The sequence below is a fragment of the Periophthalmus magnuspinnatus genome, chromosome 1 (assembly GCF_009829125.3).
Source record: "Periophthalmus magnuspinnatus isolate fPerMag1 chromosome 1, fPerMag1.2.pri, whole genome shotgun sequence".
NCBI classification, from domain to species: domain Eukaryota; kingdom Metazoa; phylum Chordata; class Actinopteri; order Gobiiformes; family Gobiidae; genus Periophthalmus; species Periophthalmus magnuspinnatus.
Genome location: NC_047126.1, coordinates 1,994,407 through 2,019,829, shown reverse-complemented (window position 1 = coordinate 2,019,829; position 25,423 = coordinate 1,994,407). Strand labels below are relative to the sequence as shown.

The 25,423-nt window shown below is 40.0% G+C and overlaps 1 protein-coding gene across 1 annotated transcript in view; it reads right to left on the bottom strand.

Annotated features, from left to right (window-relative positions):
• Positions 1 to 25,423, bottom strand: part of rhbdl3 (rhomboid, veinlet-like 3 (Drosophila)) — an 85,770-nt gene that overhangs the window by 17,685 nt on the left and 42,662 nt on the right. The window contains exon 3 of the mRNA XM_033971690.2: positions 7,330 to 7,482. Within this exon, the coding sequence (XP_033827581.2) occupies positions 7,330 to 7,482 (153 nt within the window). The remainder of the gene's footprint in view (positions 1 to 7,329; positions 7,483 to 25,423) is intronic.

Below are 25,423 nucleotides of genomic sequence, written 5' to 3'. Positions count from 1 at the left end.
TAATAAACCAAGAAATAGAAGGTTTGGAGCTGGCCAAAGACCTTTAGACGTCCTGTCCAATCTGATTTCGTTTTTTTTTTTTTGCATAGCCTCAAATACATTCCTCAGAGCACTGGGCTGCAGTTTTTGTTTGGTTTGTTCTTAAACGTTGCCTCATCGGTACAGAAAAAGGTTTTATGGATCTTGAAATCTTTACTTACAGTGTTTTATCTCATTTTTACTTTGTCAAAAACGTCCGCAATTAATCGTTTGTGGCATTTTTTAATAATCGTGATCATCGCACACGATAAAGCGCAAGACTGCCTCACGTTTCCGGTTTCAGTACGATGTTTAGATGTTCGTTCTGGTGTTTGTCCACAAGGGGGAGCTCTGTTATAGCAGTGAAACGTGTTAGCTTCTGTGTCTGTTTTGATTTGGGGATAGTTCTTCACTGTCATGGCTAGGGGGCGCCACAGATTTGTATCGGTGAAGTCTGACGCGTGGAATTATTATGGATTTGAAAAACAAGACCAAGACGACGAGCCACCGATCTGCAGAGTCTGACAGAAAAAAAGATACGGCTCCGAGGGCAAATGCGAGCGACGTACACGAGCGACTTACACGCACATTTACGACACAAACATCCTGCGTCGTTTGACAAACTCAGGCCGAAAATATCCATCGTAAAAAAACACACAGTGAGAAATAAACTATTGAATTTAGTTTGCGTTAGTTTGGATTTGTATGAATAATGGTACGTGTTTGTGTTGACTTTGCTATCGCTAGGTTAGCACTAGCTCAACCGCATTTGTGATCCCAGCGTCTTCTTTGTCATGTCCTTTTTTCTGGGGCTTTCTCAGGTTGGTTCATTGTTAATTTCACTTGTAGCAAAATAAAAAAAAAAGGTGATTACTCAGACACCTGCAGATTGTCTGATAATTTATGTTTTAGTGACTTTGGGACTAAGACGAAGAAATTTAGACTCGATTATTTTGAACAGTTTCTCTTAGTTCAGTTATATCTTCTCCATTTGACCTCGAGGTCCAGTAACGCCGCGCTCTTTTGTCTGATGGATACAACTGTTTATTGGCCTTGTGCGGGTGTAAAGTGCTTTTCTGGTTCATGTAATTCTGATCTGTGTGATATAAATGTGCCGGCTCTTTACAATTATTTGCACACAGCAGTTTTAATAAATCAGATTCTAATTCAAGACAACTTCCCGGATCGTTTTATTCTTCCATTGTTTTGCTTCTAGAAATTCCATAAAACAAGAATCTTCTCCAGAGTCTCCTCTCGATGGGACGTACCCGGAACATTTCCCCAAGGAGGCGTTTAGGAGGCGTCCAGAACAGAAGCCCCAAGACACTCTACTCCGAGCTCCTCCCCCTGTCTCTAAGGGAGCGTCCAGCCATCGAGCCTCTTATCGCTCTCACAAAATAAATCCATTATATTGAATCAAAAATGGGTTTATAAATACTGAAAAACTCCCCGTTTAACATTTCGACACAGTATAAACGTTCACTTCCCGCTGAAAGTCCTACTCCCCCTGTCCTTTCGTCTGTTTGGTCTAAAACTTTGTAAATGTCCAGATAAAAAAACAGCACTTCCGTAAAAAACCTCGTTTAAAATATTCCTTTGTTTACTTTAACGAGGCCGTGTCTGTGGAGAAATCACCGTTTGAAGACGACTGAGGAAAAGCCAATTATTTCAGCTTTTATGTAAGTAAAAAAAAAACTGTGGGAAACCATTTCAGGTTACCATGGTCACACTGCCCCCGTAAAGTCCCTCAAACAAATAAAACACACACACACACACGTTGCGTTTCTGTGCTTTTTGGAGACTTTACATTGACTTTCATTCATTTCCTGGAGACTAATCGTTACTTAACTAAACCAAACCTTTACCTAAACCCAAACCTTAACTTACTTTAACCAAAATCTGGACTTTAAACCATGTTGTTGATTTAATAATAAAGGAACGACATCGTGGGGACCGGAGTCGTGTCGCCATAAGGAAGAAAGGTCCCCATTATGTCAGTGTGTGATCTGAGTCCACAGAGTGTGATAAATGTGTGATAAATACACACACACACACACACACACACACACACACCCCTACGCACACACTGAGACACACACACATATACACACACACACACACAACTGTCAATACTTTGTGTGAACTGACTGCTGTTTCAATTTAAAAAGGTGACGTCCTGTTTGACTGAGAGAGAGAGAGAGGAGGAAGAGGAGAGGAGGGAGAGAGAGGAAGAGGGAGAGGAGAGGAGGGAGAGAGAGAGGAGGGAGAGAGAGAGGAGAGAGAGAGGAAGAGGGAGAGGAGAGGAGGGAGAGAGAGGAGGGAGAGAGAGAGGAAGAGGGAGAGGAGAGGAGAGAGGAGGGAGAGAGAGAGGAGGAGGGAGAGGAGAGGAGGGAGAGAGAGAGGAGGGAGAGGAGAGGAGGGAGAGAGAGAGGAGGGAGAGGAGCAGAGGAGAGAGGAGGGAGAGAGAGAGGAGGAGGGAGAGGAGAGGAGGGAGAGAGAGGAGGGAGAGAGAGAGGAGGGAGAGAGAGAGGAGGGAGAGAGAGAGGAGAGGAGAGAGGAGGGAGAGAGAGAGGAGGGAGAGGGGAGGAGCAGAGGAGAGAGGAGGGAGAGAGAGAGGAAGAGGGAGAGGAGCAGAGGAGAGAGGAGGGACAGAGAGAGGGGAGGAGGGAGAGGAGAGGAGAGAGAGAGGAGGAGGGAGAGAAGAGGAGTGGAGAGGGGGAAGGAGGAGGGAGAGGAGAGGAGAGAGGAGAGGAGGGGAGAGAGGAAGAGATGAGGGAGAGAGAGAGAGTGGAGGGGGGAGAGAGTAACAAGGAGAAGAGAGAAGAGGAGGGAGAGGGAAGGAAGAGAGATGAGGAGAGGAAGGAGAGCGGAGGAGGGAGTAACAAGGAGAGGGGAAGAGATGAGAGGGAGGAGAGGCGGAGAGGAGAGACAAGGAGAGGAGCAGAGGAGAGAGGAAGAGAGGAGGGAGAGGGAGAGGAGAGGGGGAAGAGAGTAACAAGAAGAAAGGAGGAGACAAGGTAGAGGAGAGGAGAGAAGGGAGAGACAAGGAAAGTGGAGGAAAGGAGGAGAGGAGAGAGGGAGACAAAAGGAGGAGAGTAGGGAGTAGACAGAGGAGGAGAGGGAGAGGAGAAAAGGAAACAGACATCGAGCCACAAACAATTTGACTGATCAATGAGACACAAAATCAAAACCAAACGACGACAGAAGAAACAGCCCAGAGTCATTAAAGAACAGACTGAACCCAGAACCGCCACACGAGTGAATAAAAGTATTTAAAGAGTCAAAAGTAAAAGTATTTTCACAGATTTTGAGTCGTATAAAACTTCAAATGTGATGATTTTGATAAAGATTCGAGCTTAATTTTGTTCAACAGAAACAACTGAATCTATTGTTTTTTTTCTTGCTGTGTTTATTTGTATTTTATTTATTTATTTAGCTCAAATTACGAAGATAAAAATAAACTCCTCAGTATTTCAGCTGGTCTCAAACAATAATAAAAATACTATTAAGTGTCTTGCCCAAGGACACAACAGCAGCATCCATCTTTAGGAGCTCGTCAACCTGTCTACCAACGAGGTTTATGTTGAGAGCGGGATTCAAACCACCAACCTTCAGATCTGTGGACAGTGGCTTGAATAGTACTAGTAGTAGTAGTAGTAGTAGTAGTAGTAATAGTAGTAGTAGTAGTAGTAGTAGTAGTAGTAGTAGTAGTAAAAAACTGTTGCATATAATAAACTTCTGTGTTGTCCCGCTTCAAGGTCTAAGCTCAGGTCACTCATACATCAGCTCCTTTTGCCATTAAAACTTCTAACTCCATTTTAAAGTTATTTTGGGAGACGTAAAACTTTTTAGTAGCGCCTCGCAGGAACGCCACGAGCTCTGCAGGAGCCGCCGTGATGTACGAGGACCCGCCGAGCAAAATAGAGAGACAGAACGCTTTAGATAAGAACGTGGCAGCGAGGGAAAAAGCACAACTTAAAGAGGAAGCAGCGAGCCGAGCGCTTATGAGAGACTGATGGAGGGACTCAGAGCTGGGATTAGAGCTTCTGCGGCGATGGAGCTGCGGTCACGCCGTTACCGACGATAACCGTGACGGAGGAGAACGCCGCCACGACTTAAACATCTGTATATTTGGTCTACGAAAAGGATTTTGATATGTAGCGCTGCGTTCAAATGTTAATAAAGAGTAAAGCGTCTGTAGCAGGGCCGGTTCAGACTATAAGCAGACTGAGCAGCTGCTGAGGGGCCCAAGACCACCAGGGGGCCCCCAAGAGCCCATGCATTTGTATTGAAAATAATATAATTTGTAAAGTTATATGAGAAACAGTACTCAGGTGTTTACAGCAGCCGATATCCCTCTACAAAAGATTACATTTGTTTGTTTTTTTTACATATAGTAGCAAAATATCTGCTGCCTACATTTACTGAAGTACTTTTCAAAGGCTGTTTTACAAGTTTAATTTAAATATTTCAGTCTTTTGGTCAGATAAACTGAAGCACAATTGGACAAGATGATGAGAGCAGGGTCAGAATGAGGTCAAATGCGAGTCACCAACAACTGAGTCCAGGTACATCCACTGCCCAGGGGCCCAGAGACACATTCTACTAAGGGGCCCCTGAAGGTTAGGATCGGCAGTGGCCTGTAGAGATCGATCGATATGGACTTTTTCATGGACAATGCCGATATCAATTGTTTAAAATCCAGAGAAACCGAGGACCAATTGCTGATATTATTGGGCCAATTATGATTATTTTCCGCAAATTATTTTTTTAAATTTACTACAAACTCCCCCCAAGCCTGTTTTTATCACAAAAATGTTAAGTGAGCTGTGTAGTCACGTTTTGTATTTAAGTGTCAATATAAAGCTTTGTGTGGATTCTTCAAGCCAAAACTAAATATCGGCCTGTGCTGGAGGTTTAAGGCCGATATCTGATAGACTAAAAAGGGCAAATATCGGCTCGATATACCAGCCAACCAATATATCGGTCCATCTCTAGTCTGTAGATTCAAACTGAGTGCGCAAATATCCGAGGGCAGCAGTCTAAGCAGGGACTCCCAGACTGCCCTCACCCCAGACACTTCCTCCAGCTCCTTTAGTTGGACCCCAAGGTGAAGGGGTCTGTTGTAGGCCTCACGATAACAACTTTCGATGTGCGATATATCGATGCAGAAAAATATAAATGATAAACGATAATATTGGAACTGATAACGCCACTGGTGCAATAAAACTAAAGCAACAAAATCCTGCAAAAACTATTGTAAATGCACAATATTGATTAAAAAATAAAAAATAAAAAATGTTAGCTGCAGTAAATAAATAGAAGAAAGAAACAGCTATTCATTATAAATTCAACCTTTTACAGCTTAACAAAAAACTAAACTAAACTATTGATTTATATTAGATCGGGGGCCCATGTGAAGCTTCTTGCCCCGGGCCCCCACGTTTCTGTCGACGGCCCTGATCCGATCCATACAAAAAGACTCACAAAAACTGAGGGTTTTTCTTTCTAAAATAATGTGTTGCCCGCAGAAAAATGTAAGCTCTTGATTTCCATCTGAGAATTTGAAGTTTGAACAATACATTTTTTAGAAAGTGAAGTCAATTTTTGGAATATAAATAATTCCTTAGTTGTCCGAAAAGCGGGATGTTGCGTTTGATCGTCCCGTCCAAGAAACGCGCAAACATTTACATCGTTTTTACACTTTTAAAATGTTTGTTGATGCGACCGACAAGAATCAACATGAAGACTAAAGGTGCTTCAAATCTAATGTAAAGTGAACTGGAGCCGGACATCACTTCCTGTTTGGAACGCGGCAGCTAGCACGTTAGCTAAGTCCATTTATATATACAGTCTATGGTTTTTCCTCGAGTTCCTCTGAGTTCATCGCTCACTCTGTATCAGGCACTAATCAGGAAGCTGACAGACGAATGCGGCCACAGTCTCAGACAACAATGCCCTCTCCAGAATGTCTATAAGCCTCCGTCTTCCCGGGCTTATCGTTATCACACTCCCGGCACAACAGACGGTCCCAGGTCAGCTCTATAAAGCCGCCGTTCGGGCCACAGTGAGCACGACAAAATGGATACGACAGCTGAAGATGTTTGACTTTGGACTATTTGAGGACGGAAACTGAAACTAAAAATAGGACGTGGTGGAAGAGGTAATAAGAGGTATTTATTGAACGTATTGGGAGGTGGATGAGAAATACTTTAGGGAATGATTAAGTAAACACATTAAACAAGGAGACTCCAAGTTGTTTAATGCGCTGTTACCACGGCTACAAACTGAAACGTGTCACCTGAGAATGTGAAAAGTCTGTTCACTGTCTGTAAATGTCTCAAATATCAGTTGTTTCTGTGTTTTAAATGAAGCCAGTACCTACATTTTACTCGGAGCAGTTGAACATTTGCTTACCTGTTGCTATGGTGATGTCATGGCGCCAGAGCGGTGATACAGAATGTGATTTAACTGTTGCCGGGACTACTTACTTGTGCATTAAGCAGAATTAAAACACAGTACTTTTATTCAAATTAGAAAACATAAAATAATCAATCTATTAAAATTCAAAGTACTTAAACTAAAGATGACCCGATAGTTTTTTTGTAAAATATGTAGAATATTTCAGTTTGTGGTGTCGTCTTAATGTTTATCATGCCCCAAAATTAGCATTAGCGTTAGCATTGAGACACAAACTTGTCTGTGTCTCTGGTGAAGTATTTATTTTATTTGTGTTGTGTTGTCCACTGTCTGTCTGTAACCCCCTAACCTCTGACCTCTGACCCCAAACCCACCTGTAGCTCCCTGTCCACTGCCTGATCCTCACCTCCTAACCTCTGACCTCTGACCCCTAACCCACAGCTGTCTATCCACTCCTGATCCTAATCTCTGACCCACCCGTAGCTCCCTGTCCACTGTCTGATCCTAACCTCTTAACCTCTGACCTCTGACCCCTAACCCGCCTGTTGCTCCCTGTCTACTGTCTGACACTATTCCTCTAACCTCTGACCCCTGACCCCTAACCCAACTTATCCACTGCTTGATCTTTGAAAATGTGTTTATTTGAGCGTGACGTGGCAAAAGCTCCATAGAGATAAAACTGAACAGGAAGTAGTGATGCTAACAGGAAGTAGTAATGCTAACAGTGCGGTAGAGGGCGCTGTTGTGCATAGAGCTAATTCTCACTGTTTAAATGACTTAAAAGTTAAAATTCAGCCTATAAACACATCTTTCTTTTTGTTTTGACCTGACACGTTACCCAATCAGCAGAGAACACACTAATGTTCTGTGTGGAGCAGTCGACCCTCTCACCAAGTTGATAAAGTCTTGGTAGCAGATCTTGCCATTGCCATCGGCGAGGGCCAAAAGGATTTCCAGTTTGTGAGGGTCAATCTCGGAGCTGTGAGTGGCCAGTAGGTCCCTGAACCGCTCCGTGCTGATGAAGCCCGAGCGCTCTGGGTCATACTGCAGTCAAACACACACACAGTGCAAAATGTGAGCGTTCGTCAAAGGAGTTTCGTTCATACTTAAGAATATTGATGTTAAATTATTCCAAGAGGTCAAATTCAAAATGGAAAAGGACTAGATTGACTTATTTCAAGTGTTAGTGTGATCAGATTAGTCCATTTTCATTGAGAGATCGGTTAATACAATGCGACCAGCAGCAAAGGGAAGGCGGCTGGAGAGTTTAAAGTGTCTGGCCAAAGGGTACAATGTCACTATGCCATGTGTGGAGCAGGTTATGAACTACTTTTTCTAGTTAGTGACGGCTCCATGCTTTCTGTCTCTGTGATATTACACAGTGAAATAAGCTAGGAAGCTTTAAAATCATAATTACAATGATCAGGGTCAATTGAAATCATGATTATTTTCACTATGATTTAAAGGGCCCGTATTACGCCATTTTCTGATCTGTTAAAATGTTGTTTCCTCGTCAAAAACAGACCTGGAGTTGTAGTTTGTTTCCTTCACAAACCCTGCATACGTCTCTTGAACTGAAAAGACTCCGTCCCACCTTGTGATGTCATCGTGTGGCGATACAGGAAGTGCTCCGCTGTGTTTTTAAACTCCACACACCTTCATTTCTAGAATCATTTGGATCATTTCAGCGTCTGGAATTGCCGATCTACTGCTGAAACAAAACGTAAAAGGAGCTGTTCACTTGAAAACTACCACTTCATGACATCACAAGGTGGAACGTCGCGTTTTGAGCTTTGGAGATGTGACTCAAACACGTGTGAATGAAACAAAACACCAACTCTAGGTCTGTTTTGGAGAAGATAACAGCATTAGAACATGACTTGAAGCTCTAAAGAGTCAGTTTTGTGTAATATAGGACCTTTAAAGTCAAAATAAGAACAAAACAATAACATTTTTCTTTTTAATTATGCAACAGAACAACAGCTAGCATGTTCCTCGTTATGAGAATAATAGGTAGATGATTAGATGAGCCATGCCAAAAAGCCTGAAGCGGCACAGAGCGTGTTTTTTTTTCTTTTTTTTTAATGAAACAACACAATGCTTTGTAACAGCGCTGCATCGTCGGCCTTGTAAACAACTGCACGTCTAATTAGTGCAAATCCATGCATAACAATGAGCCATTCACACGAGTTAAACGAGACAGCCAGATTCCAAATATAGTGTGTGTGTTCAGGGGACGTGGAGTGTGCGGGCGCCATATGCTGGTGCTGGCAGGAGCGGGGTAAAGCCGGCCGGCAGCAGGTGTTGTGTGTTCAGTCCCGTCACCGCAGGGACGAGGGGCCTGGCGTGGACTGGGCTGTTCCACCAAAAAATGCGCAAAGAGGATATTTAAATGTTTGTAACTTCATCGATTTGAGAGTGAACGGATGTAAATGATGTTTTTAAAAGAATGACAGAGAATTTTATCAGTACTCGGTTTTGTTATTCAAGGAAAAGTAGAGATACTAGAGTAAAAAAAATATATAAATCAAGTAAATGTAAAAGTATCATATGGAAAAATCTACTTGAGTAAAAGTGCAGATAATGGGGTAAAAAAAATAAATAGATCAACCAAAAGTAAAAGTATCGCATAGAAAATCTACTTAAATAAAAATAAAAAATAAATAAAATATACAAAAAAATGTAAAAAAAAAACAAACATAAAAAATACTAGAGTAAAAAAAAATATAAATAAATCAAGTATATGTAAAAGTATCACATGGAAAAATCTACTTGAGTAAAAGTGCAGATAATGGGGTAAAAAAAATACTAAAGTAAAAATATCACTTGAAAAAAATCTACTTAAGCAAAAGTACAGATACTGGTGTAAAAATAAATAAATAAATCAACCAAAAGTAAAAGTATCGCATAGAAAATCTACTTAAATAAAAATAAAAAATAGATAAAATATTAAAAAAAAATAAAAATAAAAAAAATACTGGAGTAAAAAAAAAAAAAAAATCAACCAAAAGTTAAAGTATCGCATAGAAAATCTGCGTAAATAAAAATACAAAATAAATAAAATATATAAAAAAATAAAAATAAAAATACTGGAGTTAAAAAAAAAAAAAAGAAAAAAAAAAAGAATAGTAAGAATAAAAATATCACATAAAAAAATCTACTGAAGCACAGTACAGATACTGGAGCAAATACTCCAGTATCACATGGAAAAATCTACTTAAGTAAAAGTATCAAAATCCCTCTTTAAGAATGTACTTAAAGAGTAAAAAGTTAAAGTATTTTATGCAGATTTTGAGATCTAATGAAGCTTCAAATGTGGTGAAAAGCAGAACATCTCTACATGTGTGTGAAGGAAAAACAGCCGAGCACAAACGTAAACTCCAAACACGTAACGACCCGACTCTCGTGAACGTAAAAGCAGATCTAAAAAAGATAATGAAACACGGCAATGAGACAAAATAGATCACATTTACTTTATATTTGATGGTAACTGCACTGGCCCTTTTTGTACATCTAAAGCCATCCACAGACTACAGGATTTTTCAGTCTTAAACGTTTTTTTAAGACCACAGACACAAAGAGAATCGGATACGACTTTAAATCTCTGAGCACAAAGACTAAAGCAGAACATGGCAGCGAAGAGACCGCACACCGCAAGCTAAAAGTTGAGAGCGCACCTGTCGTCAGCTGTTTCCTGTCCTCACTCTGAAACTCTAAAGTGTTTCAAAGATCAGAGCGTTAAACTTCTGCTTTACAAACAAGTCAAAACTGTGTTAATACTTTTAACGCACAGAAAACTGGAGATAAACAACACAGGAAGTAAAGTCGCTATGGCTAATCTGCAGCAGCTTCAGCCCGATCCTCACTGTGTGGATGTAAACAGACACAAGAGCGACGACTCTACCCTTTTTACTTTTTAAACAAGGCTTCAGACTGGATTAATAGCGCTGTCTTGTGGATTGGAGGGTCATTACTTGCGGAGGACACGTTCTAATGGACAATATGGATGAGGCCGCTGCAGTTTAACTTCACAACTTTACGAGAGGTGAGCCAAAGTCGTTTCTATCCTGCGCCTCTGTGTCCGTCGCTCCATCTTCCCCCGACGCTCTGTTTTATTGGCTGTTGCCGTGGGGATGTTGCCCGGACACCGCACACGAGAATCTTAAATCGTTTTAAGTCGCCTACCTGACGTTGGGGAGAAGCAAATCAGGTCCTAAATCAGGGGAAAATATCATCTTTACTTCAGTTAAATGGAACTAGTCATAAAACTTCAGCAGCGCTAACCCACTTCTTTGGGTATTTTGTCATAACGAGGGAAACAATCCAAACAATCAGAGGATAAACAATAGAACAAAGCACTATTGGATCTACAGTTTGTTCCATACACGAGGGATTAGCCAAGTCATGACCCGCAACCTCCCTCCCGCCTACATATCCACATACCAGCACCCGAATTCTCCAGTTTTTTTGGAAGAACGTCCTGCATAAGTCTGAAGTCTATAAATAAATACATCTTGTGTTTCCATGGACGGTGCTAGACGGGGGCGACCGAAGGCTCTGACCCCCAATTTACCCCCTCACCCACCCCTCAATTTCTTTATTCACTTTCATTTTCACTCACTGTGGACCATAGACTGTTTATATAAATGGACATAGCTAACCTGCTAGCCGCCACGTTCCAAACAGGAAGTGATCATGTGCGCGCTTCCGGCTCCATCGACTCTGGCTCCAGTTCACTTTACATTGTGTGTCTGTGTCCCCTCTCTCTGTACCTGCTGCTGTCAAACTCGTCATTTTGGTCTTAAATGTTCATATTAATCCGCTCTACATGATCCTGGGGTTCATTTTTTTTTTAGTTATTTGAGTTTCTTTTTTAGGGTTTTTTTTTTTTTTTTTTTGCTTTTTTTTTAGTTAGTTTTTTTATTTTATTTTGAGTTTTTTTTAAGTTATTATTATTATTATATATATATATATATTTTTTTTAATTATTTTGAGGTTGTTTTTTAGTTTATTTTCTAAAATTGTTTTTGTTATTTTGAGGGTTTTTGTTTTTGTTTTTGCCTATTTATTTAATTTTTTTTTTTTTTTTATTGTGTCCTCTCTGTCCTCTCTTTGTCCCTGCTGCTGTCAAACTCGTCATTTTGGTCTTAAATGTTCATATTAATCTGCTCTACATGATCCTGGGGTTCTTTTTTTTTTATCATTTGAGTTTCTTTTTTAGTTTTTTTTTTGTTTTGTTTTTTTAGTTTGTTTGTTTGTTGTTGTTTTTTTTGCTTTTTTTTTAGTTAGTTTTATTTTTTTTTTGTTTTATTTTGAGTTTTTTTTAAGTTATTTTTATTATTATTATTTTTGTTATTTTGAGGTTGTTTTTTTAGTTTATTTTCTTAATTTTTTTTAGTTATTTTGAGGGTTTTTGTTTTGTTTTGTTTGTTTTTTTGTTTTTGTTATTTTGAGTTTATTTATTTAATTATTTTATTTTTTTTATTGTGTCCTCTCTGTCCTCTCTCTGTCCCTGCTGCTGTCAGACTCATCATTTTGGTCTTAAATGTTCATATTAATCCGCTCTACATGATCCTGGGGTTCTTTTTTTTGAGTTATTTGAGTTTCTTTTTTAGGTTTCAGCTCTAAATTCTCCTCCATAACTGCTAGCTTCGATTAGCTTCATTCGGAGCTGAACACTGTGGGTGACGCTCACTTAGTCCACTTCTTTAAACAGTTTAAGGCGTGGACTTGATTTTACCGGAGTCCACAGGAGGGATCGTGCGGTAAACGCCAGGCCCAGATTCATTTTTTGCCTATATTACAAATGACAGGCTATTTAACATTAGCATTATGGCTAAGTATGTCTATTGTGTGATTAAGGGCTGAAATAGCCTCTGAAACACACTGAGAGACAGATATTATTTCAGTTCTGTGGCTTTTTTATTGAGAACTTTTGTTACATTTTCACACGATCCTTGCTTTGGGTTGTGGAGGGTTATGTACAAGAAAGAAAAGAAAGAATCTGCAGAAAAGCTAATTATCTTCTGTATTTTCTGGAATATAAGTCGCACTTTTTTCCACAGTTTGTCTGGGGGTACGGCTTATACTCAGATGCGATTCATATGTGAAATATATGCTTTTTCTTCATTTTTATGCATTATTTTGGCTGGTGTGACTTATTATTATCTCGATTTTAATATTATTAGTTGGTAAACGTGTCAGAATTTCTTCGTCCCCTTGTCTCTTTTATGAAACTTCTCTAGAGCCGCCGCTGCTGATCCCGTTGTCTGTCAGCTCGGTGAGATAAAAAGTTGCTTATTACTTTCCTAACTTGGCAACGCAGCCGTCATAGCTGGGTGGGCGCTGTGAAGTGGACAGAGCGGAGCAGACTGAAGGAACACGCAGACAAATCCAGGGGGGATTTCGTTCAAGTTTTACCCAGCACCAATTAGTCTGAACATAAACAAGACAAACTTTTATTTTGTGTCGTTAAATACAGAAAAACATCCCTCCAAAGTTTGAACACGGCACCAAACGACGTGATTTTTCTGACTGAAGCCTGGCTGTAAATCTCTCCACGCAAACGTCTGAAGCACATGATTATAAATTCTCAAAGTGCGGATTAGACTTTCTGAAGGTTTGCGCAGGGGCGTCGGACTGAGGGGGGTTAAGAGGACTGTTTACCCAGGGCCCGGTGCAGGGAGGGGCCCCTCATAAACTCAGCAATATGCATTTTTCATAAGACTATATGTAGTGCGGGGCCCCTAAGATTATTTTTACCTAGGACTCAGAATTTGGTGCTGCAGCCCTGCTCTCACATGAGGAAAGAAAAACTAAACTCTCCTATTGATTTGTTACAAGGACTAAGAACTCATTTCCGAGACCAGGAATTTGAATTTAGTTTCATTTGAGCTACTTTATTTTTGTTTCATTTTTCAATAATAACTCATACCACTCGGTTTCTTTTGCCGTTTCATTTCCACACACACTATTATAACTCTAATACAGGGCTTTTGTCTCCATTTAAACCTCAAATTAAACCTTCTGTTGCTGCTAATAATCGTCGCGTACTTGTCACTTTCATTCAAATCGGAAAACATAAACTAAACAACTTATTAAAATTCAAATTAATCCAAATAAAGGCTACCCCATTGTTTTTAAATGTAGAATACTTCAGTTTGTGTTGTTTTAATGTTTATTATGCCTCAAAATTAGCATTAGCGTTAGCATTGAGACACAAACATGTCTCTTCCTAAACACAGAAGCGTCTCTGGTGAAGTTTTCATTTTATCTGTGTAGTTTTTATCATGTTTTCAGTGGCATTCACCTGCAGCTCCCTGTGCACTGTCCAACCCTAACCCCCTGACCCCTGACCTCTGACCTCTGACCCACCTGCAGTTCCCTGTCCACTGCCTCATCTTTAAATATTTATTCATTTTAACGTGACTGCAAAAACCTCATAGGTAAAACTGGACAGGAAGTAGTGACGCTAACAGGAAGTAGTGATGCTAACAAGAAGCAGTGACGCTAACAGGAAGTAGTGACGCTAACAGGAAGTAGTGACGCTAACAAGAAGCAGTGACGCTAACAAGAAGCAGTGACGCTAACAGGAAGTAGTGACACTAACAAGAAGCAGTGACGCTAACAAGAAGCAGTGACGCTAACAGGAAGTAGTGACGCTAACAAGAAGCAGTGACGCTAACAGGAAGTAGTGATGCTAACAGGAAGTAGTGACGCTAACAGTGAGGTTGGGGGTGCAGTTGTACACATTAGCGTTACACATTTCACTGCATAGTCCAACAGTTTGTCAGTTCAGATCATTAAAGTACAGAACATTTGTCCATCAGTCTTTTTACACGTCGTGTGAAATGTGGAAACAATCGTTCCAAATTCAGGGAGGAATATTGCACACGGAAAGATTTGCTGGATCAGATATCAGTTTCCAAATGTGTCGGTTCAGTCAGTATCCTGGTTGGACGTATAAACTGATGTAAAAAGACATTTACTGGTCGAATTTGGCCCAGAAAGTCTCAGTATGTTACATTTTTTATTTATACAAAGCCGTTCTGTCGTTACTTCAGAGATAAATGACAGCGGCATAACACATTTGGATCAGTTTGGTCCTATTTTATTTTTGTTTAAAGGAAATAAATGTCGTGTTCAGTCTCTGTTGATATCGGGGATCAGCAGATACTTAAAGCTGCAGAATCAGAATCGGTATCGGAACTGAAAAAGCTCTAGTTATGACTGAGGGGGATCCAGAGTAAAGAATGTTATCCAAACTGGACCCATTGCAACAGTATAAATGATTTTACATCATCTTAACTCTTGTTTTTTGACTTAAATAACAGTTTTTGATGTTGTGAGCTGCACGTTTTACCAACAGGAAATGTTTATGGTGCAGAATAACAGACAAAAGACTCCAATGTTTAAAAGTGTGTGCAAATATGAACAATTTAGAGTATTGTTCTTGATAAATTCTGATGGTTTTGCAAGTCAGACAAACCCACGGATGACGACAGATTCCACGCCACGAGAAAACAGCAGCCGGAGGAGGAGCGGCGAGGAGCGGCGAGCACTGGAGTTATGGTAATGTGGAGGGCGCACAATCCCAGGCCTTTTGTCTTCAGCCTCATTTTAATAGCGCTGAATATTTAGGCAGTGTGGAGGACGCCGTCTGAGGTCAAGGAGTTTGTTAAATCCCACAGTCGCCGGAGGGGACGACGCGGCGAATACACAACAAACAGAAACGCCACAGAACGTCGGCTTTAATCAGATCTGCAGCCCCCGGGGGAACACGCGTGCGGATGTATGTGTTTACCAAACGCCGTGGTCTCACTTTAAGATGAAGTCAAAAAACATCATTAATTTTGGAAAAGGCCAAATGAGCGGCGCTTCCTTGACGGTCCGCGCTAAGAACGGAAACCAAAATGTGTTCAGTGAAGCAGAGTCAACGAGGAGCGGCGTCGGCGGAGAGTGGGGAATGTGACGACCTTTTAGTTCTGGGGTAAAGGCGCAAAACACGGATTCTATTTACAGCCTGGTGGTTTGGTTCAGCTGCAAATGAAGCTCCTGTCCTGCAGTTAGCAACGCTGTCAATCAAACCTGTTGCTAACGCTAACAGGAGCGACCTCGGGGAAAGAAGGACCTGATTTGTCTGTTATTAATGTTCAGATCTTGATTTACAGACACAATAGTGAAATAAAAACCCCAGGATCATGTAGAGGGTTAATACGAACATTTAAGACCAGAATGAGTCTGAAGCAGCAGAGACGGAGAGAGGGGGCGCTGTATTTAAAAAAATAAACTAAAAATAAACTCAAAATAACACAAAAAAACCCAGAAAAAAACAGAAAAAACAGAAAAAACTCAAATAAAAAAACAAACAAAAAAACTCAAAATAACAAAAAAAAAAGAAAAGAAAATAAAGCAAAAAAAAATAATTCTTGAGTTTTGATAGTAAAAATAACAACAAAAAAAAACTTAAAAAAAACAAAAAAACCTCAAAATAACTGAAAAAAACTCAAAATAACAAAAAAAACAACAACACCTAAATAAAATAAAACAAAATAAAAATAAAATAAAATAAATAAAATTATCAATCATCAATACGAACATTTAAAACCAAAATGACGAGTCTGACAGCAGCAGGTACAGAGAGAGGGGCGATTAGCGGGTTAGCGATGTCCATTTACTGACACTGAGCCTTCGTCGCTTAGAGAGGAGTCTGAGTCCAGTACTTTGGTCTGACACGTCGCCATTTGTAAATAGACTGACTTAATAAAACAGTGGGTTAAGCAGGTGACACACACACACACACACACACACACACACACACCCCCACACACACACACACACACACACACACACAGATGGTAAAATGTAGAGCTACACAAAAATACTCTGGTAACAAGCAAAAACGAAGCGGTCAACGAGAGACACAGCTGCCCGGCGTCTCCTCTCTCCGCCTCCAGACAACAGGAAACCCAGCGTCTTTGAATCTACAGTGCGTCACCTTTGCCCAGGTGAACCCCGCCCCCCACGCATCGCCATAGCAACCAATAACACCCCATATGGCTCCTACACAGTCTGCGGTTTGGAGACGGAATACCGGCTCAGACTGACACGGCTAATTCATCGACGGGTTGCAGGATTCTTCTTCTTCTTTTTGCAGTAGTTTTTATTATTTACGACTCTACTACCAGCGATGGAGCAGTAAAGTACTGTACTTAGTATCTGTACTACTTGGATACTTTTTACTTTACTACATTTAAGAGCAGTATCTGTACTTTCTACTCCACCACATTTATGAACGGGACTGAACAGTCTAAGGATTTATTTTTAACACGCTCATAATTTGAGGAAAATAAAAATATACAAATAAAAACAGTTCAGTTGTTTCTGTTGAACAAAATTCAGCTCAAATCTTTATCAAAATCACCACATTTGAAGCTTTAAAGACTCAAAATCTGCACAAAATACTTTTACTTTTTACTCTTTAAGCACATTTTTAAACAGGAACTTTAATACTTTTTAAAACTTTTACTTTTGCTTTTAATTGAATATTTTTTCCTCTGGTATCTGTATTTTCTGAGTACTTCTTCCACCTCTGTGTACTACTACAGACCTACTACACGCCTACGCCTACTAATACTGCAAAACAAACACTGAGATCTTTTCTATTTTTCAATATAATTCCCCCCTGTCCTTCTCTCCGGCTCATCCAGAAGATTTAAAGTCACGACGAGTAAAAAACAAACAAAGCCAAAAGCATAAAAATAAATAAAAACATAACGTTCTTTGTCATAAAGACTTGAAATGTTTGGAAAATGCCAGAGGAGTTTTGTGGAGCGCTCCAAACCTGCCACTTCATCTGTATCAGTTCTATATAAAAATAGTGCTTCCTATTGATTTTTTGGGGAAAGGCACAAACCTTCGATGTCCTGCTGACAACTAAATTGTGCCCATAATACATCAGCAGAAAATGGATCCCAATAACCTCTCATTACCACGGACAGTTGAGCGCGTCCCGAGAGGCCGTCAGCGAGAACTGCGACAAACACGGGGCGGTAATGCAAGCGTACGATGTGTAGATATTCACGCTAAGGTTAGGGCCGATACCGATACTGGTGTTGAATGTCAAGACTGAGTAAAGAAGTGGACTGAGAGTATCATAGCAACCAAAGAGCCAATCCAGAGCGAGGATGTTGAAGGTAACGCCCCTTCGCCACACACACCTCTGGTTTAGCAGGGAGCGGGCGCTTAGCAACGCTGTCAATCAAACCTGTTGCTAACGCTAACAGGAGCGACCTCGGGGGAAGAAGGACCTGATTTGTCTGTTATTAATGTTCATATCTTGATTTACAGACACAATAGTGAAATAAAAACCCCAGGATCATGTAGAGGGTTAACATTTAAGACCAGAATGAGTCTGAAGCAGCAGAGACAGAGAGAGAGGACAGTTTAAATAAGTAAATAAACTCAAAATAACAAAAAAAAAGACAAAACAACTCAAAAAAGGGAAAAAACTAAAAATAACGAATAAAAAACAAACAAAAAGACTCAAAATAAAGAAAAAATAAAGAAAATAAACTAAAAAAAAACAAAAAACACCTCAAAATAACAAAAAATATATAATAAAAATAACTTAAAAAACCCTAAGAAAAAAATAAATAAAAAACAACTCAAAATAACTTAAAAAAAAAAACAAAAAAAAAAAAACAAAAAAAAAAACAACAACCTCAAAATAACATACTAAAAAATAAACTAAAAGAACAAAAAACACCTCAAAATAACAAAAAAAAGAGAGGGCACTTAGCAACACTGTCAATCAAACCTGTTGCTAACGCTAATAAGAGCGACCTCGGGGAAAGAAGGACCTGATTTGTCTGTTATTAATGTTCATATCTTGATTTACAGACACAATAGTGAAATAAAAACACTAAGATCGTATAAAAATAAATCATTCGTTGGACCAATCGATATGAAAACTAATATCAAAACTAGATACTCATTTCAACAGGTATCGATACTAAAAAAAAACTGACAAAATTAGAGATTTCCTGAACAGTTTTAGTTTGTGTTTGAGCTTCATCAGATCAAATATAAGACTTTGAGGGAACATAAAGACGTATTTTGTGCTGAAAATTACATTCTGTCACTAAAAAAGTTGCATTTCTGTATCGAGACAACACTGATTTTGAAGTATGAATTAATTTATAAGCGAGCTACATAATTATGAAATGTAATTATTCAATCAAACCTGTTGTTAACGTTAGCGGGAGCGACGCTGGGGAAAGAAAACGCCTGATTTGTCTGTTATTAATGTTCATATCTTGATTTACAGACACAATAGTGAAATAAAAACACTAAGATCGTGCGGGTGGACGGTTAATACGAACATTTAAGACCAAAATGACGAGTGTGACAACAGGAAATGCGCTCGTCGCTTCACTTCGGCTTCACGATATCGGTTCAGGTCCAATAAGGTTCATCTGATCTTCTGTTAATTTGTTTTAATGGAAGTTTTGAACAGTGAAGTCGTGCACACGAGCAAGAAAAACACAAAGCAGAGCCAGAGCAACTCAAATCAGCCATTTTTGACCATTGCAAAGTGAGCACTACATTATGGACTGGGACAAGCAAACATCACGGGGACAGAGGACAACAAACATCGTCGGTGGATTAAAAAGCCAAGCTAACACACATGAGCTTTCACACACACAGAAGCTCCCTCTTTAATGCATCACTCAAGGAAAAATTAAAACTAAAACACAACTCTGCTCAGACCAGTCCATCTTTCACACAGTCGGGGAGTAATTTAGCTCCATAAAATGCACCTTTATAATAAAAAATAGACAGAAATAGGCAACAGAAATACAGAAAACATGCCCACGGGACTTTAAACCAGGACGACGGGGCTTTTTTGACTCTCACACACCTGGGATACTGTCCTGAAGAAGTCGCGCTGCAGATGGCGCTGTCGTCCTGCCTGCACCGGAAGAAAGACGGCACCAAAACCTGTTTAAATCAACTGGACACGTCGCAGTAACATCACGTGACCACTGTGAGGAAGGGCGCTAGTGAGCAGAACTGTCAGCGCTGGAAAACTAAACCTCGGTCTGGTGTTTTTAAATAAAAATCATCTCAAATTCAATCGATATCACGGTTTGGCTTTTAACTGGATGTAATAAGACCTTTTGGAGGCTGATTTTGACCTAAAATGTCTCATAACGTTTGAACTTTTAATCATATGAAGCTGTTCAGAAGTTATTTGACGTATAAATAACAGCTGCGTGACATAATTGGATCTTTTGTGTAACGCGTCAACAGTATTTTCAGGAAGTACGTGCCATTTTCTGTCCCTTTAATGGTATATGCTAAAGTCAAAGCATCGATATTGGTATTAGAACTGGAAAAGCTGGTGTATTCCGAGCTAAGGTGCTAATTGAAGGAGCTTTTATGTGTTAATTATATGAAAAAAATCACTGCATAACATGTTACAATCTTAACAGAAGTAGTGTGACTGCGTGGAAGCACAAAGAAAGTTTAAAAGTTTAGTATCGTTAGTATTAATTTACGCTATTTTAAGTGTAAAAAGCAAAGGCAAGAGCATCGAGAACACGTCCGCCGGCCTTATCGAGTTATATCTGGTTTGTCCTCATCTTATTTCACACTTTAATCCGATCCAGTCTCGCTCATTTAGGCGATAACGGTCGTGAAGTCATCGATTATCAGAGCGTCGTGTGGGACCTGTCTCTGGGGACGTCTTTTCGCCCGATTTCCTGGTCGTAGTCGGCTCAGAAAGTCTCATAATTGGGGTTGGACGAGCAGCAAAACGTCTTCACTCCTGCGGCGTTTTGTCCAGTTTGGTGTGTTTTTCTTTCACTCAGACTTTTATTTACTCAAAGTCGTTGCGTCGTTACTTGAGCGCTCGATTGCGGCGACGTAACACTCACTTTTGACTTATTTCACGTTTATTTGAAGTAAATAAATGCTGTTTTCAGTCTCCGCGCTGGTATCAGTTGAAATCGTCGAGATCTTTAAACCTGTAAAAGTTGGATCGGTGAAGCTCCAGTTCTGTTCTGCAGGTGGAAACGAGAGCGGAGGAACCTCGTGTTACCAGATACCAAGTAATAAATACACTAATAACATCCTCCAGATTGAAGCACTGGCAACCGTGACTGTGGTTAATCAGCGCTGCAACGAGCGTGACCAGAATGGAGACGAGAGAGGAGATGTTTCCAAGAGCAAAAACGGTGGAGCAGACAAACTGACGAGAGATAAAACACTAAAACACAGCAACAAAACACCGAGGTATTTAGAAATATGGAAGAAACTGAACACATTTGGAGTAACTATTCAACATTTGCTTCATTTTTCAATATTTAACTAATCACAGCTCACACACCTGCTACTTTAAACACATTTTATTTGGTTATATTTGTTCAGTTTAGTTTAATACATCCATTTGTTCTTACCTGAGTCTCCACATGGTCCAAACACAAAGGGGGCGTGGTCTATGTCGGCCATTTTTAAAGCCTTGGGTGTGGTCGTGGGTCGGATCATGTGGAGAGAGAACTGGGGCAAAGTTCTTTTTTTTATTCAATGTCTTTGTGTATTTTTTTTTCTCTGTTTAAGTTATTTTAAACACTTTTTGATCCTGTTAAAGTCGTACCTGTCGCACCTGTGGAGTAAATGGCGTTTATCTGGGGGGGAGGAGCTTCTAGTTTAAGAGGAGATATAAGAAAACGTCACGTCTTTCAGGAGAGTCAGGTAGCCGTGTACTCGTGTGTTTTTTTCTCCTTAGTTTCTTAATAGTTGTTGCTTTTGTTTTAGTTAAGCGCAGTCACTTTTCGTAAACATATTTTCTTTTTCCGCAGTGGAACACGGTGTCCTGTAATAACTTTCTGTCCGTTTTAGATTACAGTTATTTTTCTAAATTTAAATAAATGCACGGAGGTATTTCATGGTGTCATTTTGGCTTTAACTTTACAGTGTGTGAGTGATTTTTTTTGTTTCTAATTAGACATTCGTGGAAGTATTACTCAATTTTGTTACTTAAGTGCAGATACCAGAGCAAAGAAATACACAAGTAAAAGTAAAATATCATATGAAAAAGCTGCTCAAGTGAAAGTATTAAAGTACCTACAGAGAGAGGGGACAGTGTTTCAAAAAAAACAAAAACTCAAAATAACAAAAATAATAAAAAAAAAAATCAAAATAACTCAAAATGACTCAAAAAATAAACTCAATAACAAAAATATATTAAAAAAAGACTAAAAATAAAAACAAACAAAAAATACAAAAGAGAAAGAAAAAAAAGAAAAATGCAAAAAACTCAAAATAATTAAAAAAATTCAAATAACAAAATACCTGTTTAAAAATGTACTAAAAGAGTAAAATTAAAAGTATTTCATGCAGATTTTTTGGATCTAATAAAGCTTCAAATGTGGTGATTTTGATAAAGATTTATGCTGGATTTTGTTCAACAGAAACAGCTGAAAATATATTTTTTCCAGCTGTTTTTATTTGTTTGCTTAATCTATCAACATGTTAAAAATAAAAAGAAACTCTCAGCCTTTTCTAGTGAAGGTGTGTGGAGTTTAAAAACACAGCGGAGCACTTCCTGTATCACCACACGATGACATCACAAGGTGGAACAGAGCGTTTTCAGTTGTTTTGTGTGTTAAACATGTGAGAATGAAACAAAAAAACACAACTCCAGGTCTGTGTGTGACGAGGAAAAACACAACAGAGATCAGGAGATGATGTAACACGAGCCTTTTAAACATTTACCTTCCACAAAACGCACAAAAACATCACAAACTGTCACGTGCGAGTATCGAGCGCTGCTTTCATTCTGTTAAACCAAAGTCTACAGTTTGTCCTTCGGTCTTAGCGCCGTGAGATCGTCCTCTTCCAGGTGCATTCTGGGTAGTTCTGAGATTTGGACCATTCACGGAGCACAAAGGGATCAGGAAATGGGTTTTTTACTCAGAAATAAACCTCAAACAATGACCAAACTCTACAAAATAAAAGAGTGCAGAAGGTTTTCGGGAGGAAGAATAAGTGAATAACTCAGACAGACAGAAAGAAGCTTGAACTGCACAACTCAAAAGTAAAACTAAAGGAATAGACTCGATACCAATCCCGATACCACAAAAATAATAAAAACAACATCTTTAGACAACAGAATGTGATTTTCAACATTAAATGGCCGCACTTCCTGTTTTATTCCCATACGCCTGTGAAACTGTTGAACTTTAAACCTGTAAAATCGAGAAAAACCTATAGAATTCTGATTTAGTTTAGTTTAGAGATTGGTTCGTTTTGATCTTTTGTGTTTTACTTTGTACCAGTTTTGAGCTCGTGATTAAAAAAGCCGCTTATTATTTAACTTTTTACAACCAGGGTCGTGTTACTTCCTGTCTACCCGAGGAACAGGTCGTAACAGTCTGCACCGACCTCGGGGAAAGAAGAACCTGACACAAAAGTGAAATAAAAACCCCAGGATCATGTAGAGGGTTAATACGAACATTTAAGACCAGAATGAGTCTGAAGCAGCAGAGACAGAGAGAGAGGACAGTTTAAATAAGTAAATAAACTCAAAATAACAAAAATAAATAAATAAAATAAACTCAAAATAACAAAAATAAATTAATTAAATAAACTCAAAATAACAAAAAAATAAATAAATTTAAAAAAAATCAAAATAACTCAAAAAATAAAACATACACTCAAAATAACAAAAGATTAAAATAACAAAAAAATCAAAATAAACTCAAAATGACACAAAAAATAAACTCAATAACAAAAATATCAAAAAATAAACTAAAAATAAAAACAAACAAAAAATACAAAAGAGAAAGAAAAAAAAGAAAAATCAAAAGAAACTCAAAATAATTCAAAAAATTCAAATAACAAAAAAAACTCAAAATAACAAAAAAAATTTAAATAACAAAAAAAATCTAAATAAACTCAAAATAACTTTAAAAAAACTCAAAGTAACTCAAAAAATAAACTCAAAGTAACAAATAAATAAATAAATTAATTAATTAATTAAAAATAAAAACAAACAAACAAACTCATAACAAAACAAATAAAAGATCACTTCCTGTTTGGAGCGCGGTGGCTAACAGGTTAGCTCTGTCCATTTATGTTTCTGACACAGCTCAATATCGATCTAAAACTGTTCAGGATCAGGTTCATTTCTGTCCTGTGAATGTGACATTTTCAGTATCGCTCAAATGATCTACGTTTCATACTCGTTTTAATGTCTGATTTTCTGATTTTCGATACTTTTACAAACCCTAAAACCCCGAGTCTTTGCCTTGATGTGGAGCGATTAGCAGCAGAGGTAATAAAGAGGCCGCCTCGTTAGTCTGAGCGAGAGAGAGGCGGGTCAGACGGAGCCATTCAGCCTCCATCACTCACACACACACGCCGACACGCCAGCGACAAAGACACGCACGCACGCTCACCTTCTCATGTTAATCAGGGAGGCAAAGGATTGTGGGTAGAGGGGCTGGGACGTCCGGGTGTCTAAGGGGTTTGGGCAGGTGTGGGGAGCAGGTCTGAACTGGAAGAACAAACGATGTGGAGGTGAAGTCAGCGCCGACGAAACAACGGCAAATTTACACAAGATAAACCTAAACCTGCTAAATAAAACTCAAACTACCACTTCATGACATCACAAGGTGGAACAGAGCGTTTTTGAGGTTTGGAGATGTGACAGACTAATAATAAAGTGTGACTCAAACATGTGAGAATGAAACAAAACACAACTCCAGTCTGTTTTTGAGGAGGAAACAGTTAGAACATGATTTAAAGCTACAAAGAGTCAGTTTTGTGTTGAATAGGATCCATCCAGTCTCCCTCCGCTCCTCCTCCTCCTCCTGCTTCTCCTCCATCCTCCTCCACCCTCTCTCTCTCTTCCCTCTCTCCTCCTCTCGCTCCTCCACTGTCTCTCCTCCTGCTCCTCCTCCCTCTCCTCCGCTCCTCCTCCTCTCTCCAGCTCTCTCTTCCCTCTGCTCACCGTGCCATCACCACGAGGAGCAGAGCCTTCAGCAGCTCTGCTCCTCAGCTCTGGAACACCATCCCTCCTCCCTGCTCCTCCCTCCTTCTTCCTCATCCCTCCTCCGCCCTCATCCCTCCTCCTCCCTCCTCCTCCGCCCTCATCCCTTCTCCTCCCTCCTCCCTCCTCCTCCCTTCTCCTCCCTCCTCCCTCCTCCTCCCTGACCTCACTTCCACGCTTCAAATCCAAACTCAAAACTCAACTGTTTAGAGCGACGTACTAACTCCAGCACCAGAGCACCACCCCTTTAACTCCGCCCCTTTAACTGTGTCCCTTTAACTCTGTCCCTTTAACTGCGTCCCTTTAACTCCGCCCCTTTAACCCCGCCCCTTTAACTGTGTCCCTTTAAGTCCGTCCCTTTAAGTCCGTGTGTTTACTGTACATTTTACTTTTGCCATATTAATGTTTTTGTGTTTGTTTATTGTTGTGAGGCGACCTGGAGTGTCAGAAAGGCACCACACACACACACACACACCCCTTCACACACACACACACCCCTTCACACACACACACACACACACCCACACACACATACACACACCTTCACATACACACACACCCCCACACACACACACACTTCCCTCCCTCACCTGCCGGAGCTGGGCTGGGCTCCTGGCTCCTCCTGCCAGACACTCAGGGCGAGATCATCTGTGTGAGATCTACCACACCCTGTTCTGTGCCGGATCGTATGTGCGTCTACACCCAGCATGTTGGACCGGCTCAGCTCCCACCCCGCTCCCACCCTGCTCTGACCCTGCTTCCCAGCCCTGGTACTGTCTTGTTTCGTCTCTGCACTCTACGACCCCAGACCCTGGTTTGCACTCTGCTCCCTGCCCTGGTGCTGCCCGCAGCGTCATCTCCACTACGCTCCACGTTCCACTCCTGGCCCCGCCCTCACCTCCTGCTCAACGCCGGATCAACCCCCGA